Here is an 18,352-nt window from a genome sequence, read left to right as displayed (position 1 = left end):
ACTGACATACATTCAAGTGACAACTGTATAATAAATGTTGATTTAAATAAACAGAACAGAAGTTGGGGGTTTGTCTTCTTTTGTGTCTACTTACATATTTGCTGGTTTATGAATTGTTTTATATTTCATAATTGTTTATTATTTAATACCAGCTGAAATGCGAAGGATCCCATTGTGACAACGTGGCCAACTGGTCAATGTCTGGACATATCTGTTTCCGGATATTTAATCAGTTATAACTGAATCCAGCATTCTGACACAAGACTTGTACTATTATTAATATATTTATTAATACTTTGAACTAGCTTTATTTTTATATTTGCAATTTATTTTATTTGTTATGTGCATATGTTTTTTTTTTAAGAATTCTAGCACTTTATTTCAGTTCATTTCAAGGCAATATTTCTTTCTTATTTTATATCTTATTACTCATTTGTAACAATGAAAGTTCATTTAAAACTTTAGTTATAGATTAGCTACAATAAATAGGTATGATTCAGATCGATTTTTTCTTTTCTGTTTTGTTATGTCGCCTTTACGCGTGATGTCGAATGCTTCCACATATTTGTAGTATTAGCCTACTAAATTTTAGCTGAGCATTGCCAATCACGCTTTGTTCTTGTTTCTTGTCAACAGTGATCAGCACTGAATGACTGACAGACTTTCTTTTGTGACAGATTGCACAAGGTAAGAGGTTGACATCTAGTGGACAAGACTAATGAAAAGATTCACATTAATCAAATCTTCTTTTAAATGTTTGCTGAAATAAATATCGGAAAAAAGATCGATTCACGGCTTTTGAGAATCGACACTGAATCGATGTCATAAAAAAAAACGTATTAATCGAAAAATCGAAATTCATCTTCATACTTTCATCACCATCACAGAATAGCTCGAATGAAAAATCAGATTTCAGCTGAACAAACATTGATTCAGTATTAGATGAAGTCAGGATTCTCCATCAGAAGTGGCAAAGCTCTTTTTTGGCTGCAGGGGGCACTATAGAGTTTTCCCACAGACATTCTCATGTTCTCCTCCCCCATTTTGGTACTGCTCTGTGGACATCATAGACATCCATCAGCCAGCCTGTTGCAGAACGTCTCCTTTCAGCCTCGGTCCCTCAGTCCCAAACCCTCCCACGCCACATAACTGGAGCACACATGCTACTCTCCTTCCCTTAGACTTGCATAGCAGGAAAGAAGTCATTCTTTAAGAGCGACTATGCACTTTCATATCATCCCTCCATTTTGAAATTCCTTCTTGAAAATTATTTTTAAAGACATGACTAGTTTGACCTCAGGGTCACAAATGACATAATTCGCTTAGAGTGCTAAAACTTTTCTTTAGTGTGAATGGCATAGATTTCATTGAGTTTGGGACAATCTTGTCTTACCTAAAAGTAGAAGCCTCTTTTGTTTTTCAATCCATTACCTCTTTCCACTTGTCATTTAAAGACACTTTTTAACAATCCAGTGAATAAAAATCCAATTTTACTCAGAGATGTTATATTAAAGCAGTAAAATGGGTTGTGAATCATAAAGAAATATTTTTTCATAAAGAAAAAGCTATAATAAGCTAAAAAAAAAATCTAATGTTCAAACACCATTGCTTAAATGATAAAATATTATCTTTTTGAATATTATACACCATACTTTACAATATTAGTCCCCAAAAGTAAAGAAAAACATGTCAGCCATGAAACATGTAGTTTGCAGCAGACCAAAACGGCAAAAAAGAAAGAAAATACAGACTGACCAGGGTTAGAACCATTATAAGAAAGACAATACAACACTTTATTGTTCAGAAATGTTTGTAGAGACAAAGAAAAATAGAATAAAGGTGACAAAAAAAACCCAACAACAACATAAACTTGAGTTAAAAAATGTAAACGTACAGAAAGCTGAAAGACTGAAAATAGAAGCTCATTCTGGACCCCAGGTCACAACAGAAGCCCAGCTGGAGGAGAAAAAGTGTGTAACTGTTGAAAAAGAAAAGTCAGCAGAGGCTGAAGCAAACACAGGTTAATCTACTAGCACAAAGCTACAGTGGTCAACTTAACTTGCCCTAACGTAAGCGTATATGGCAATGTGGATGTACGAAAAGCTGCTCTGGAAGCAAAACAAGTTACAGGATGGTACATACATATTTATAAAAAAGATGCTTCAGTTACAAACAGGCAAAACAAGAGCAAGAGATTATGTTCTTTTATTTTGCATTATTTAAACTTTGATATATTTTTTAGCAAAGTGTTATACTTTTGTTAATAAAAGTAAACAGGAAAAACAGCCACTGAAGCCAGATCCATTATCTATGTGAACCGAAGTAAAACATATGACCATTAAGCATGAGCACAAAAAGTATAGCAAATCTTATTTTCATCAGTGAGTACACCTACACATCTCCTTAGACATATCTAAAAGACTGTACAAATATACACTACCGATACTATATGAGAACATGAAATCCAAGAATACCGGTTGACTCTAATAAACACTCAATTTTTTCACAATAATGGCGGAACAATTATGTTTCGGATTATGTTAAAGAATCATAAACTGAAGACAAATCAATTATTGTTTGGTAAATGTTGAGCATTTTCTTTACCTACATCCTGAGGAAAGTCTGACCCCAGCTTCGAATTCAAAAATTTAATTCATCTTCATATTTCAAAATGTAAAATATGACTTTTTTGCCTTTCTCAAATGGCTTTAGGAGTCGAGGGAAAAGCAGAACCTTACAGCTACTATCCGTAACCAAGGTCTAGAAGATCAATGAGGCAGCATTGTTGGTGTAGGTCAAACATAACGCAAAAGTATACATGTGCATTTTATTAACCCTGTCCAAAATCAGACCTGTTGCTTGGTTAACTGGGTCTCTGATTGTTCAAGCTTGTTTGTGATACCTGACTGACACTCTCCCTTTTGCAGTTTTGTTTCGTCTAACAAGTCTTTTGACCCATAACCATTTTCACTGTGAGCGTCCTCCCTGATGTCAGAGTCACTGTTATCTACTTGATCATTTGTCTCTGGTTTGTCCCTACTAAGTGACTGTGCAGTCTGCACATTCTCCTCATTATCACTGTCAGAGTCCACAGCAATTGGTTCAGAATTGACAAGTGCTCCAGGCTTTAAGGTGCTCTTTATTGAATCATTGCAGTTACTCCCTATGATGTCCTTTTGACCATTGGAGTAGAGTGAGGCTTTGGCGGAAACCCTTGTTAGTGTCCCATGCTTATGCTGCAGGTCACCATTGGTTGTAGCTTTTTGCCGTAAGCGAATGGCATTGGAAGATCGGCCTATCCGATATCTAGTAGTTCGTCTTTTATGTTCATGATTATGGTTCTTGAAATAGCATTTTGACTCAAAGTTCATGGGATGTTGCAAATCTGTAATGTCTTCCATTTTAAATCCCAGCAGGACCCGAGTGTTTAAGGTCTCACAATTCAGCATACATCTCCTCCTTCGATTTGAGAAATGGCTCGCAATGTCGGATTTCCAAAGCCAGAGACTGGATGCAAGCTTCTCCACCTCTCGGCGAGTGGGGTAAGGCTGCCTGTTGAAGTACTGAGTGAGGAAAGCTTTTCGTGTCTCGTAGGACTCATTCTCATAACCCTTTGGGTCCAAGGCAAAGACTACAGGTTCATCTTGTTTGTCAGCTGAAAGTGGTGGACTCTGCCCAGTCTGGTCATCGCTTGCAGACTTCTGTCTCTTTGGCTCAGTTTGGTCGAAGTTTGCTAATCCTGCACGTTTGAGACCAGCCCCCTGGGCCTGTGCAACTCTTGCGGATGGAGCAGGTCGGCCATTCTGAGTTTTGCTGACACCGCGACAGTGCACAAGATGCAAAGTGATCGTGGAAGCGGTCATGTTACTAGTGTAGACACCAAGGCAATGGATGCATTTGTAGGTCAACTTCTTCTCCACAGGATGAACCGTTTGTATGACTTGATGGCGGTCACGTAAATGGTGAGCTAGAGAATCTGAAATAGGTCCCTTAAGAATTGAAAAGCAGAGAGGACAAAGGGTTTTGCCTACATCCTTCTTATAAGGTACGGCTGTCTGCAGTGTACCCTTAGCTGGTATGGCGTCTGAGGAATCTAGGGATATCTTTGGGACTGGTGGCATAACCGGTTTGTTCCCCTGCAATGATGGTGGTAATGTATTGTTTTGGGCATGAAATGCCACCGATTCTTCTGGGGCATCCCGCATGTTATATGTGGTGACGATCAGCTGGACATTCTTGGGATTTCCCTGCTGAAGCGTGAGGTCAAATGTAAGTGGGGATTCTGTCCGTGGCCCAACAGATTCATTGGGATGCACCCCTCGCATATGAGTCACCATTTTTTCCACATCATTGAACGTGGCCCTGCAGTGCGGGCAAGATAAGCCATGTATTAACATGTGGTTAAGAAGCGTGTCGCTAGGTAGGTACCGATTACAGTATAGGCATTTACTAGTGAAGTTGTGAATTTTCATGATGTAGTTGGCCACCGCTGGTACCTTCTCTGCTTTGTGCTCTTTTTCAAAATGCGAACTATACACATTTTCTGGAAAGAGCTCATTGCAAATGGTGCAGATCTTCCATTTTTGAGTGTACGACGTGCCGATGACAGAGTCGCCTTTCTTGGAAGTAACAGATGACACCGTAGTAGCTGCTGCCTGAACTCGGGAGTTCAGTTGAGGGATCTTCAGTATGGAAGGGGATGATGATACAGAAACTGAACTACGAAGACTAGCAGAAAGCTGTGGTTTGCTAGTTTGAGACTGCTGTGGGACTGAAAGCTGCACCTGTTGTCCCCCAATGGTCAAGGATTGTGTAGTCCCAGGCTTCAGACCAAATGCCCCCTGCTTCAAGTGAATACCCGACAGGAGCCCACTTGAGTTCAAACTCCCTTTAGGAATAACAATACGACTCAGTTGCTGAGCGGATAAAGGCCGTACCCCAGTCACGACGGTACCCTTTGGCATTATACCAATAATCCCCTTATCACCCTGAGCTTTAGTGGACACCATAATCACAGGCTTCACCCGAGGTACCACAACATTGGTGTGTCCAATCATAGCAGTAACTTGATAACCAATGCGCTCATGGTCCTCAATGACATGCTGCACAAGGGCTTCATAGGTGCGAGGCACAAAGAGGCACCGTTTGCAGTGGATGCCTGTGCTCGTACTGTTGGTACCACCAGAATCAGTATTGCTTCCTGTTCCAGAGCCTGCAGTTGTCCCATTGGCTGGTGTTGTCTTCTCACCAGGCCTCACTAAATATGGTGCCGCTACGTGCTGGAAATGTTCCCGGTAGATATGCTTTCGCACCACATTATACAGTGGGTCCCTGTAAGTGCATTTCTTGCAGTAGTACACTGCTTGCTCTATATTGTCACGTGTCTTATCCAAACGAGCACCATCCTTCAAGCCAACCCCTGCCCCCTGAAGTCCTCCTGCATTCTGGCGCATGACATTGTTGGGCATATGAAACAGTCTGATGTGTGTCTCCAAAGTCTTTTTGTTCCCACTGTAAGTGCAATAGGGGCAGTTAAGGAGAATGCGGTTTTCAAAGTCCTCGCTGTGCACATTACGAAAGTGACTCTTGTAGGCGGAGAAAAACTTGGAGGAGAATGTACATCCTGAACAACAGAACGGCTTTGTGCGGTACTCCTAAAAAAGACAAAGAGGACAAATAAGTAAAAAAATAAACTGAGATGGGTTTTAAAAAAAATACTCAAATTATTAATAAAAAAATGCGTCCCCTGTCTTCTAGTAAGATTTAAGTTATAACTCACTTGTGATTTGGTCATTGAGGGATCCCACATGCACACATCATCCCATGTGGTGTTCTTAATGTAGAACTCATTGGGAACAAAGTCCTTATAGTCCTGGAGGGGAAAAAGAATACATTGAAAAATTTCTTCTACAAAGACTTTTTATAATGCTTTGCACATGTACTTTAGTGTAAAATGAATAAAGACTGAAAAAAACTAATGAACTGCATCAATCAGTTCACACAAACTGAAACAAAATTCTAAACCTCCTAACTTTGGTATTTGAGGTTTGAGTCAGATATGTTATTAAAATAACTCTATTGTATAGCAAGCAACTAGATACTAGGCATGGTTTCTAGGAAATGTAATGGCCAAAATGTGCATTATAAATCAATGATATTCACAATGTCAATTTATCTGATCAGACACAAATCATAAAATAAAACCTTTTATTGTAATTATTACAAATATTTCACCTTTACACAGATTTCCTTTGTGGTATTGTTTTAGAATATATGGGATAAATGGAACTTGTGGAAGATATGGTAATTTTGTCAGGCAACTAAAGAAGTGGATTTATCCAAAACAAGAGAGGCGGCTTTATTCATGGCAATCTCAATACCAAATGTTCACATGTGCCTACTTCTTAATTTAAAGAAACTGCTCCATATGTGTTATTGTGAAAAAAAAAATACTGTTTAGACTTAAGGTTAGAAGATGAATGGTAAAAGAATACAAACAGAGCTATTGGTAACATGGTGACACAGAATGTAACAAAAACACTCAACCATTTGGAATTGTCTTAAGGGGACTCAAATGGTCCACGATAGGGAGCATGAACTTTTTTAATTAGTACTTCTTGTCTATGAAGACATTTTAGTTAGAGAACTGTACTTACATCAATGTGTTCCCTGCAAAACTCCAAGCCAATGTCACCCAGCACTTTTTTCACATTCTTCCTAGCTTTCCTTAGACTGCTGAGGTTGTTCACTGGGAGTTGAAACATTCTGCCACCTGAAAATAAATTCATCACATTTTTGCGATCATGAATGAATAATACACATTTTGTATTGTTTGAGTGACTTCAGAGAACATGAATAATACATGAATAGTATATTAAAATACATCTCGCTGTGACACTATCAATTTGACTGTTTAAATGCACCTTAATCCAAATCATAAACACAAGCTCATGTCAAAGAAATGGTCATTAGGAGAGGAAAAGGTCGAAAGTAAAACCAATGAATCAGAGAGCATCTTTCTCATCACAGCCTGGGAAAATGAGCTGCATACTAAATGCAGACAGCAAAAAGCCAACTTACTTTTGACACAATGCAATATCACTTTTCTTATTTTACAATAGCGTTTGGAAACTTACTTCATCAAAAGCCACAACCAACAAATGTATTTATGAATTAAATTCCAAACAGTCGTTTCACAACAGGAAACTAATTTGCGGCCTTTGTATGGTGGCATGCATTTATCATCAAAGGTACTTCTACAAACGAGGATGTCACTGAAAATGAGGAGAGTCAATCTATGAGGTGAAGAAAAAAAAAAAAAAGTGTAGACTTATGTGATAGTTTATAATTAATCCAAACAAACTGACAACCTTCCATGTTTTGTTAAAAAGGAATTTAATTCATTAATTATTTTTATTATTAATTATGAGATAACAATTCTCTTTAATTATATTAAAATAAACCACCATTCAAAAGTTTGGGGTCTGAAAGATGTTTTTAACATTTTTGAAGAAAGTTTCTTATGCTCACCAAAGCTGCATTTATTTAATCAAAAACACAGTTAAAACAGTAATATTGTGAAATAGAAAATATTTTCTATTTTAATAAGTTAAAATTAATTTATTCCTGTGATAGCAAAACTGAATTTCAGCACTATTAATCCAGTCTTCAGTGTCACATGATCCTTCAAAAATTACTTTAATATGTTAATCCTTTTTTTTTTTTTTTTTTAACATTTTAAATATTTTTTTTACATTTATATTATTAACATTTTATTTTAACATTTATTATTATCATTATTATTATTGCAAAAACAGCTGTGGTGCTTAACATTTTTTGTGGAAATTCTTCATTTTATGATTTATTTTTCAGGATTGTTTGAAGAAAAAAAGTTCAAAAGAACAATTTACTTGAAACAGAAATATACTGTCACTTCTGGTGCAACTTTACTCTAACAATTGTCTGCATTTCAATAGTAGTGTGAATATAAATTAAATCTATTTTACATGTAATACCAAAGCAAAAGCTAAATCTTTCCAAGCACCAAGTACAAGTGCTTCACCACTTGATGTCTATGGGATGGCACCAACTCAAAATACGATTGCACAACCGAAAAACACACACGCATCCAATGAATCTGTGGCCAACTTTCTACAGTACCAGCATTGCAGATCTGTGCTCTAACGAATGCTGTACATGAAGAGCCAAAAATGCACAACTGCAATACTAAACCAGGCCGATCCCACAGCAGTCCGCAAAAATTAGATCAAAGTTCAGCTAAGGTCAAAGGTCATGTACCTATCTGACTGGCCTTCACGGAAAACCTGCATCAGCTCTTGGCGTCACCAATCACAAGCATCATACAGTGCACCTTGCTTGAACAAAGAGCAGTAGTTCACTTCGGCACTGAATAGGGGCTCTCTCTCTTTGGTTAGGCGTTCCTCATTGCCTCTGACTTTCTCCCATCCTTTCTAGATGGCGCTAGAGGACAGCTCTTCCTCCATGTTATATAAGCCTCTCCCTGTTCTGCCTGCCCTTTTTCCGCTCCATTTTTGTGAAGGCTTCTGCATTACAGTCCTGGAATGGCGCCTCCTGTTGAGGCAGCAGCAGAGGCCAGTGTGAGGAGAGCCATATCTGCAGTGTCTGCTCTGGGTGGAGGTTATCTTGTGATCTCCTAGCATACAGATGACTTGGTTTGCATACACATGTAAACAGAAAACTAAAATATCTGTAATATTTTAATTAACTGCCTCATGGCCATCCATTTCCAAAAAACATGGATCCTGTGTTGAGAAAAACCTGCTGCTGGTAAATACTTTCAGCATCACCTTTTCATCAAAAACTTGCCATTAAAAGAACAACAATCATTACAAATATAGAGCAAAATCTAGTAGGCAAGTATGACAACACACTGACGAGGAAAACAACTGACCAATTGACACAGTCACACATTGATCTTTTTGGTTTGTTGACATGTCAACTGCGATCCTACAAGCGCCAACTTTGGTTTCTTATTAGTAAAACCACACGGGTTGAACTGATTCGTAAATTAAAAGGTGATTAAGCGCAAAAAAAATAAAAAATAAAATAAAATAAAAATAAAATTCACTTATTCAACCTAATACTGTTTTATACACGACTGTCTTTTATCTAAGGAAAACAAAAGATGTCAGACAAAATGACAGCCTCAGTCAACATTCACTTTGTGCATCTTTTTTTACAAAAATTAAAACTGAGGCAGTCATTATGATTAAAATTTCCTTTAGCTTATATTATAAAGTCATAGAAGCTGAGGGCGAATAAACATTTTTTTTTAATCTTTAGTGAACTGTCCCTTTAACGATTGATTCCTTGCAGCGCGAGCTTTTCGTGATGAGTTGAGCAAACGGAGTGAGTGGTATGTGTGAATGATAAAACCCTTAGTTACACTTAAAACGGTAAGTGATAAAACCATCAGTTAACAGGCACACTTACAACGTCAAGAACAAATCAATTGAAACTTTATTTTTAATTCAAGACCTCAGAGAACTGTTTAACAACTGTATGACACAAACAACTGGCTAGGTCTGCCACCTGAGTCTCCTGAGTGGTTTCTTAGTTAATTCTCATTCGGTTTCGTTCCCCAAACGCAAAACGGGGAGCTAGTTGAACGTTACCTGGCCCGCGCTCCGCAAATGGCAGCGCGTAATGTCACTTTCCCGCCCCCCGAACCGAGCGCCTCGTCCTCCGCTTCCCGGGCGGACACACACCGCCGAAAGAGGGAGCTCGACTCCTGTCACGGGCCGACCCAGAGCTGTCTGTCTGCCGGGAACGAGCTGCTGCAACTAATCTAACAGAGTCTGTGCCGGTCTACGGGGGTCCCGGAGGGAGAATGAGCGCGAACCGCTGAGCGCGTGCTGCGTTTGCGATGATGCACAGTCCAGAAGACGCACGATGACGGTGTAATTGACAGCAATTAACGTAATCCGCCATCCACTTAAACAATACGAACCGGTCCAGTACCTATACTATCCAAAATGGCGTGTGAAAAGGGGCGGAAGTGACATATGTGTTTGATTAGCATAAAAAAAGCATTGTACTGAGGGTGAGAGGCGGTGGGTGGGGGGGGATTTGTGGGGAGAGGTGTCAGACGACCACAAATCCAATATTTACCCCGATTCTAAGATTACCTGGAATGCACAAGTGTGTCTGTGCGCACATAAAATGTTTCATTACATGCTTCCGAAATTGGTGTAAACAGCCCCTGGGTGCAGTTGCATGGAATGAACCCATAGGGGGCGCCATCGGCTGAAACTTGATTGGATAGAGGCGTATGCGTCAATTCTGCATCTGGCATCTACCCCCGCAGAGAGTCGGATGTATACAGTGCCTCAGTACTCAGCCAGCATTAGAGCAACTTGAGTTCGGGTGGTGGCGCTCTACCGGCTCATGCGCAACTCACCGGGACTACTTCTGCATGTGAAGTGCTAGGGTTGCAGACTGTGAGCCATGGTGATTCCCCCACCCTCTGGCCCTTGAGCTCTGGAGTTAGTACCCCCTTGGTGTTGCACACATCAAACTCACCAAAGCAGTTCCTTGCATTACATTAGTTTGGGTGTCATTTAGGACATAACACTCTACACCCAGAGAGAGAGAATAAAATATTTCCTCTTGGATATGTCAATAAGACAGGGTAGACACTCAAGAGATTGATGGCAGTAGCTCTTAGGATCTAGGCTGTTGTAGACTTATGTGTGAAATTAAGGGCATAATGCAACTTCATCCGTTCTGATTGCAAGTCCAAATTATTTTATAACACTTCCAGTTGAAAATGTCCAAATACATTGCTGAAACAGTAAATGTTTATTTCAAAGCATAAATCTCTATAGCCAAAAAATGCTTCTCAGGCCTTTAAAAGGGTCCATTTACATACAGTAGCGTGTTTAGGCACTACCTCTACCTAAAATGGCACTACTTTCCATTGCAAGAAAGGTTCTTTATAGTGATCAACCTAAAAAAAAATAGGTTATTTTGAGAACTTAACTAAAGGTTCTTTGGGGAACCCATATTGGTTCTATGCTATAAAACACTCCTTTTATTTTTATGTTATATATATAAAAAAAAATAATAATAATCTCTGTCAGTTTGGTCCTTTTTATTAAAATGTAGATTTTTTTTTACATTTTAATGTAATTAACCAAACTAAATGGAAAATGTAAACTGGTCCAATCCAAACACTACTGTAACCTGATATAGGACAAACAACTCATTGTAATGAACTTGTTACTTGAAAGCTTGAATTCCAGCTTGACTGCAGTGATAAGTGCTGACCATATCTCACAAAACTAAACATGAGCTAAAATGATGTCAAAGTTCATGTAGTGGCAAAAAGAGTGAGCAATCCTTTCAGGAAGGAGACAATTTCATTTCCACCCAATTTGGACTCTCCATAAACACGGTCCACAAACGAAATAGGAACCTGTGTAATAGACAGACGAGACCACTTTCAGATAGTCATAAAACAACACATTCTGCTACACTGAAATAGATACTTAACTTGAATTTATAAATGAATGCATGTATTAAATAAAGTTTGGTAAAATACAGCAATACAATTCACAGTCTTATTATATAAATGTATAATCTAAACTATATTTTATTAATTAAATTATTAACAAGATTTATAAGAAATGTGGAATGAGAGATGCGTGCTGACCTCTCCAACAGTATAGCCCAGCTGTCTAGCACGGACAATCATCTCCATCTGGAACACATAGCCTTTTGACACACACTGCTCCACTAGTTTTTCAAGAACCTCTTTCTTATAAAGCCTGAAATGTAGAACACAAGACAGGAGACAATAATACAATTTTGATTGATTATATATATATATATATATATATATATATATATATATATATATATATATATATATATATATATATATATATATATATATATATATATATAGTTATTGTGGCCATAAGAAATCACGATGTCGGTATATCATGATATCTATAGAAACCTTGGGGTGGGGAAGCTATCAGTCAAATTATTTTTTACTTTGTTTATTGAGTTTTTCTTTTTCACCCAACGAGCATAATATTGATACTGATAAACGCAGGGCACAAGAATCTGTCTTTCTCTGTCTTCTTTGAAGCTCTTATGAAATAACAAGAGAGAAAATACTGTCAAGTTCAACAGTATGATGAATAAATATTAATGGTAACACTTTACAATAAGATGCCATTTGTTAACATTAATGTATTAACGAACATGAATGAACAATGAACAATACATTTATTAAACAATTTATTAATCTTTAATGTTAATAAAAATCGAGTTATTCAATGTTCATAGTACATTAATGATTACAAACACAACTTGTGATTTTAACAATGCATTAGTAAATACTGAAATTATCATGAACTAAGATTAATAAATGCTGTGGAAATATTGTTTATTATTATTTATATATGTTAACTAATGTAATTAACTAATGTTAACTAATGAACCTTATTGAAGAATGACCACAGATGAGGCATTAAGTGCATGGCACTGTGACCAACTTAACATTTTATTAAAATAATCACCCTTTACTTAAGTATATGAACACAGAAAACCGCTGTTAATAGGTTATATTATATTTCCCAGTCAATGACTAGTAAAATAATAACAACTTTCTCTGATGAACACAGCTCTCCTCAGAGTAGCTGCCATAGACAGTAAAAGAAATGGACACAGTGACCCCATTGGAACTCAATTGAGACAAGACAAGTGAAGCCTATTTTTAGCGTTTTTTAGCACTTCCGTTTCTGACGCGCAGACTCAAACGAAGCTTGACGACGTCAGTCACCTGTCTGCCAGATGTAAATCTTCTAAGTGGCTGTGCGTGCAAACTGCCATCGTTAATCTTGCAGAGACGGCGAGCTTGAGCGGGGAGTTCTTTGTCGTGAGTGAGCAGGAGTAAGTATTCTGATTAATTATTTTGTATAGTATTTTAAAATGTAACGCAGGTACGTCATATTAAGTTAATTGCCTGCGAGCTTCTCCTCCTGTCTGTACGGTAATGCGACAGAGAGACGAGTGGTTATGACGCAATCGTTAGCCTATTTTTACAAAAACTGTTTCTACAGGGCCAAAATGTAACATAGAAGGTAATGGAGCCCTCTATACATTGTCGTGTATCTTTAGAAATAAATAATGGACAAATGGAGTCTTTAAACTCCTCAGATGTAAAGTTATTCGCTGTCAAAGTGACGCCAAAATGAATGGGAGTCAATGGGATGCTAATGCAAGTGAAGTTCTGCTACAAGATGGCGGCACGCAGCCGACTTCAACTTCCGGTCGAGTTCCTTGCCGCCTGGTAGCTGCGAGTGCTGCATCGTCTTCTTGTTTGACAGGCGTCAGAGTTAAGGCATGATACTGCCACCTGGGCACTCAACCAGGTACTGTTACCAAGTATTTACATGTGGTGGTTATCATAAGAGAACTGTTCATTTTAAATATTGTGGTTGTCACTAATACCGGTATATCCTCATACACTAAATTAACACGATATCGATAATTGTTTATTTGATTATCACGGTTATCGTCAATACCGGTATATCGCGACAGCCCTAATATATATATATATATATATATATATATACATGGTTTAAAAACAAAACAAATGATTAATTTATTACCACCTTACCTAAAACTCCCCGTAAGATCAGATGCTCCTGGTCTGAGCAGCACTTGTGTTACAAAGTTTGCACCTCGACTAAAATGAAACAATCATTACAAAACAGTAATAATTTCTACATGAAAAATTATACCTGACCTATTTGTGTGTATGTGTGTGTATATATGACAGTAACTGATGCAGTCTCAAATTTCTAATATTTCTATATAGCTGGGTATTATTATAAAATGCAGCTTCCAGTCACACACCTGATCAGTTTCCGGCACAGATCCCATCCATATACACCACCGTCTCCTCTGTACCTTGTTCCAGACACCAGGTCATATCCTCCTTCTTTCTGTTTTCTGAACAAAACAAACAAACAAACAAAAAATATTATGAAAGTGGCCGTTACAAAATTGCACATGCAAATGCTTTTATAGCAAAACTACACTACACGATACAATGAGCAGATAAAATGTATTTTAACAGCAGATGCATAAGGTAATTGAAAGAAAATGACTTACTCAATGAACTGTGCAATAAACTTTGGCTGTGAGAGGAGAAGAAAAAACACTTAATGTACACAAATGCTCCTGAAGTTTTCATTTAGTGAAAACAGGATCAAATGATCCATTTTAAATTCCTGAAAACTCTGAGTAAACATGCTTGAAGCTATCCAACACTTTTTTTAACATATCGATTTTCATGACACTTCCGGTGGTCCTTAGGTCCTTCTCTTAAAAATAATTAATGCCAAATGGGAGTAAAAATCAACGTAGTCCTAAAAGACGTAGTCTTAAAAAAACGCAAAGAGTTTGGAGAAGATATGTCAGATCCGTGTTATGTGCTTCAGGTTTTAAAGTGCTGCTTTTCAATTGTAACCTGCTGAACTCTGTCAATGATGTAAATTACAGAACAAAAGAAAAAGGGAAATCACTCGACTGCTCTAGACGCTGATTAACTTTTGTTGCTTGAATAAAGATCGTAATCTTTATAGTATATGCATATACAATTTATACAGGTAGTTTATGTGAAGATTGTTTTAAAATCTATTAATTTTTAACTTAATTAAATGTTAACTTAATGATTAAATACTTTAAGTCAATACTTCATTAATATGAGGCTGCTTATTTCCATTAAAACATATTTAAAATATACTGTCTTGATGTTGTTTCTACATTCATTTGGAGGTTCAGTGTGAAATTATGACAATATAAATATGCAATTAGCATGATTACAGAAAAATGTGTGATTAAAATATATATATATATATATATATATATATATATATATATATATTAGTGCTGTCAAAATTAGCGCGTTAACGCATTCGATTAATTTGAAATATTTAACGCGTTAAAAAAAAATAACGCAATTAACGCGGTTGCAGTTTTTTTTATTTCCAGTTGTGGCCTATGTGTGTTCAACGTGCAAAGAAATATGGATAAGACCAAGGAAGGACTTTTAGACGGAAAGTTTCAGTATAAAACTCTGCCGGATTACTCTTCAGTCTGCCACAAGAAACATTACTCTTCATTCAGTCTGCCACAAGAAACAGCAACATTAAAATCATGAACTCAAATGTCATTGTTTAAAAAAAAAAAAAAAAACAATGACTGTAAAAGTGCGTAAATCAGACATTTCTGTAACGCTAACGTTAATAAGCTTAAACGAAATAACGAAATAATTGTGTAGCGGAGTATTTTTGTACACAGTGCCGCGAACTGTCAATCACTCCTGTTCGCAGCTGCAGCAACTTGCGCTCTCTCTCTTCATCAAGCTTTAAAACAAAAAGGGGACAAAAAGATCATATTGTCTTTGTGCATAGGCTATAGATTAATTAGATAAATGAATATCTAAATTTGTGCCTTGCCGTCTACGGTATTTTTTTAGAACTTAGAAAAAAGATGCTGCATCCAATGAGCAGCCAGCGGGGGCTGCAGGACGACTCAACCTCCGCAGACAGTTTTTAATGTTTATCAGACAATAAATACTCAAGATTTTGCTTTAGTATAACTCACAACGAGTTTCACACACCTTCTCCGGCCACGTTGAGTTGTTGACACTTAACAGTGGGAAAAGCGACACATGCGCTATTCACTTGTATAACTTAAGGGTGAATGGGTAATGTAGTTTCTGCTCTGGGTGGGATGAATTAGGAAGCTTGCATTGTGAAGGGCGCTCTGAAAATCGGCAAAAAGATTAAAACCTCTATTAAAACAGATGTCCAAATGAGCGTATACCGGCACGCTACAAGCACGTTCTGGGCGCACGGAGAGGTGGCGGTACGCTCAAGAGCTATATTTGGAAGTGGCGGTACTGAGTACTGGTGCATACTGGCCCCCTTTAAAGCACTGGCAATGACTATACTTTGGAATTGTTTTGCATTCCACTTAGAATTCAACATGGAAATCATTTTTGTTTTTTATTGGCATTGATTGTTTTGAAATTCAAATGGTACTTACATGCCTGTGTTTTTATTTCTGTAATAAATATGGCTTTCAAGCCAACAGTTAATTTGGAGGATATTGATGGTTTATTGCAGGTATGTTGTTTACATGAGAAAATCTGTGTTACAAGTTAAACAAAAATTCCAATAAACAATCATATTTTGAATTTAAATAGTTTCTTTGTCTTGAGTTTACATTAATTATTTACATTTTACATTTACATATCCAAAAAGTTTCAGTCTTTTAATTGCGATTAATCGCGATTAATTTTAAAAAAATTGTGCGATTAATTAGTTAATTTTTTTTAATCGATTGACAGCACTAATATATATATATATATATATATATATATATATATATATATATATATATATATATATATATATATATATATATTTAATCGATTGTCAGACAGCACTAATGTTAACCTTTTATAAATTTTAGATTTTAATTTAATTTCTAATTTTGTAGGTCCCCTAGAAAGAGATCCAGACGGCCCCCACCCCCTTGGGCCCCTTCAAATTGTCATTTTGATAATCTGGACCTCAAATGAGGCAAATTGAATAGCCCTGCTCTAATCCGTTAACATAGGAGTGGAACAAATGTGCACTACATACAGATTGCAAACTGAGTATGTGTAACACAATGGCCTGCTCCATTTGCTGAAAACATGCAAAGGACAAGAATCTCAAAGTTTTTTAGGGACAAAAAATAAAAAATAAGATAAATCAGTAAATCCGTTTGTTGTGGGGGGTTTTTTCATTAGCATGTTGTACTCTATATCCAATAGAAGAACATGCAGATATTTTCAGTTATTCAGTATTTTTTAGATTAGGGAAAAGCTATTAAATTAGCTTTATTTGAGGTCTGGATTATCGAAATGAAAATTTGAAGGGGGCCAATAAAATTAGACATATAAAATTAGAAAAACTGAAATCTAAAATGTATAAAAGGTTAAACAATTAATATATATATATATATATATATTACATTTTTCTGTAATTAATCATGTTAATTGCATATTTATATTGTCATAATTTCACACTGAACCTCCAAATTAATGTAGAAACAACATCAAGACAGTATATTTTAGATATGTTTTTGTTGGCATCTTTTTTATTAAGTAGCCTCTTATTAATGAAGTATTGAATACCAGTATTTACTCAAGGAGGTACAAAACAGTATACAGTGGAAGAGTACTTACATGATGTGAGAGATCTGCATCCATAATGATAACAAAGTTTCCTGACGCGTGTTTAATGCCGTGGATGTAAGCCGTTCCTGGGATGACATTAACGTTAATCAGGTTTTTACTATAACTTAGCTCTGAGAAGTATAAATAGATGTGAGCCAGTTTACCTAATCCCAGTTTTTTTTCTCGCGGTCTCAGGAGCTAAGAAGAATAGAGAAGACAGATGTTCATGATTTCTTTCTTCACTCTGTCAGTCATGTGTTGTCTGTTATAATCTTAAAGTCTATGTTATAGTGCACAACTCACAATCTTGTCAGCGCCGTAGATCTTCTGCAGCTGCTCGGCGATCTGCAGCGTCCCGTCTGGACTGCCATCATCAATCACGATGATCTCGTAGTTGTATCCACTGCATTAAAACACGGCCATTTGATCAGAACGCTCTTCTTAAACTAAATATTTAAGTGAATCTACGAGACTCAGTCATGTGATCAGTCTGATGTCACTGACAGCTCATCATTAGAACTTCAGCAGTCTGCTGTATTAAGGTTCTCGCCCATTGACTGTAATTAACAACACACTTAACGTTACCTCTCGCCAAAGTACTTCACCAGCAACCACACAATCAATGGGAGGTTTTCTCTCTCGTTGTAGGTTGGCAGCAGAACAGAATACTTGTCAGACTGCTCTGCGGTCTTCGCATTTCCTCTCCTGCTCGCCATGTTGGCGTCTCCGACGTATTGGACACCGGATGTTTACATCAGGTACGTTGTCCGTTGAAAACACTAGCTTCATCCTTTGGTTCCGGAGCACATATTTTACCAGTTCAAATACTGTGAGTGGAAAAAAAAATCCAACTATTGTTTGGACATTTGAACAGTAGCAGTGCAGTGTGTCAGTAGAATTTAGTCACGAGCCCTTAGGATTAATCGATTCAATTTTCACAAAGGTTGTATGTTCGATACATTGCACATTGGGATAACATCTTGAGACAAGAAACCAATACAATATTATTATAAAAACAATTAACGCTACAATGAACACACCCAGGGGGAAAAAATTGTA

General features: G+C 37.1%; 2 protein-coding genes across 2 annotated transcripts; both read right to left on the bottom strand.

Annotated features, from left to right (window-relative positions):
- Positions 1-1,769: 1,769 nt before the first annotated feature.
- LOC113068836 (activity-dependent neuroprotector homeobox protein-like) lies at positions 1,770-10,955 on the bottom strand. The gene is made up of 4 exons (XM_026241686.1): positions 9,657-10,955; positions 6,657-6,772; positions 5,780-5,872; positions 1,770-5,654 (listed from the first exon to the last, which is right to left on the bottom strand). Exons 2-4 carry the CDS (start codon positions 6,762-6,764, stop codon positions 2,847-2,849), a joined length of 3,009 nt encoding a protein of 1,002 aa, XP_026097471.1. The 5' UTR covers positions 6,765-6,772; positions 9,657-10,955; the 3' UTR covers positions 1,770-2,846.
- A 164-nt stretch (positions 10,956-11,119) lies between these two features.
- Positions 11,120-18,057, bottom strand: LOC113068837 (dolichol-phosphate mannosyltransferase subunit 1-like). The gene is made up of 9 exons (XM_026241687.1): positions 17,879-18,057; positions 17,597-17,696; positions 17,458-17,491; positions 17,303-17,379; positions 14,173-14,198; positions 13,915-14,010; positions 13,676-13,744; positions 11,696-11,810; positions 11,120-11,458 (listed from the first exon to the last, which is right to left on the bottom strand). The coding sequence occupies exons 1-9, from the start codon at positions 18,007-18,009 to the stop codon at positions 11,354-11,356; spliced, it is 753 nt and encodes a 250-aa protein (XP_026097472.1). The 5' UTR covers positions 18,010-18,057; the 3' UTR covers positions 11,120-11,353.
- Between the last annotated feature and the right edge of the window lie 295 nt (positions 18,058-18,352).

Source organism: Carassius auratus, unplaced genomic scaffold (genome assembly GCF_003368295.1).
Source record: "Carassius auratus strain Wakin unplaced genomic scaffold, ASM336829v1 scaf_tig00000254, whole genome shotgun sequence".
Taxonomy (NCBI): Eukaryota; Metazoa; Chordata; class Actinopteri; order Cypriniformes; family Cyprinidae; genus Carassius; species Carassius auratus.
Note: the sequence above shows the minus strand (reverse complement) of the source record. Positions and strands in the feature narration are given on the sequence as shown.

Excerpts from the sequence above, each read along its gene's own strand:
- LOC113068836 (XM_026241686.1), bottom strand. The coding sequence starts at position 6,764 with ATGTTTCAACTCCCAGTGAACAACCTCAGCAGTCTAAGGAAAGCTAGG. Across the intron at positions 5,873-6,656 it reads TTTGCAGGGAACACATTGAT|GACTATAAGGACTTTGTTCC; the intron begins GTAAGTACAGTT and ends TTTCCCCTCCAG. Across the intron at positions 5,655-5,779 it reads CCTCAATGACCAAATCACAA|GAGTACCGCACAAAGCCGTT; the intron begins GTGAGTTATAAC and ends TGTCTTTTTTAG.
- LOC113068837 (XM_026241687.1), bottom strand. The coding sequence starts at position 18,009 with ATGGCGAGCAGGAGAGGAAATGCGAAGACCGCAGAGCAGTCTGACAAG. Across the intron at positions 14,199-17,302 it reads ATGCAGATCTCTCACATCAT|CCAAAGTTTATTGCACAGTT; the intron begins GTAAGTACTCTT and ends CTCCTCTCACAG. Across the intron at positions 13,745-13,914 it reads CTGTGCCGGAAACTGATCAG|TCGAGGTGCAAACTTTGTAA; the intron begins GTGTGTGACTGG and ends GTTTCATTTTAG.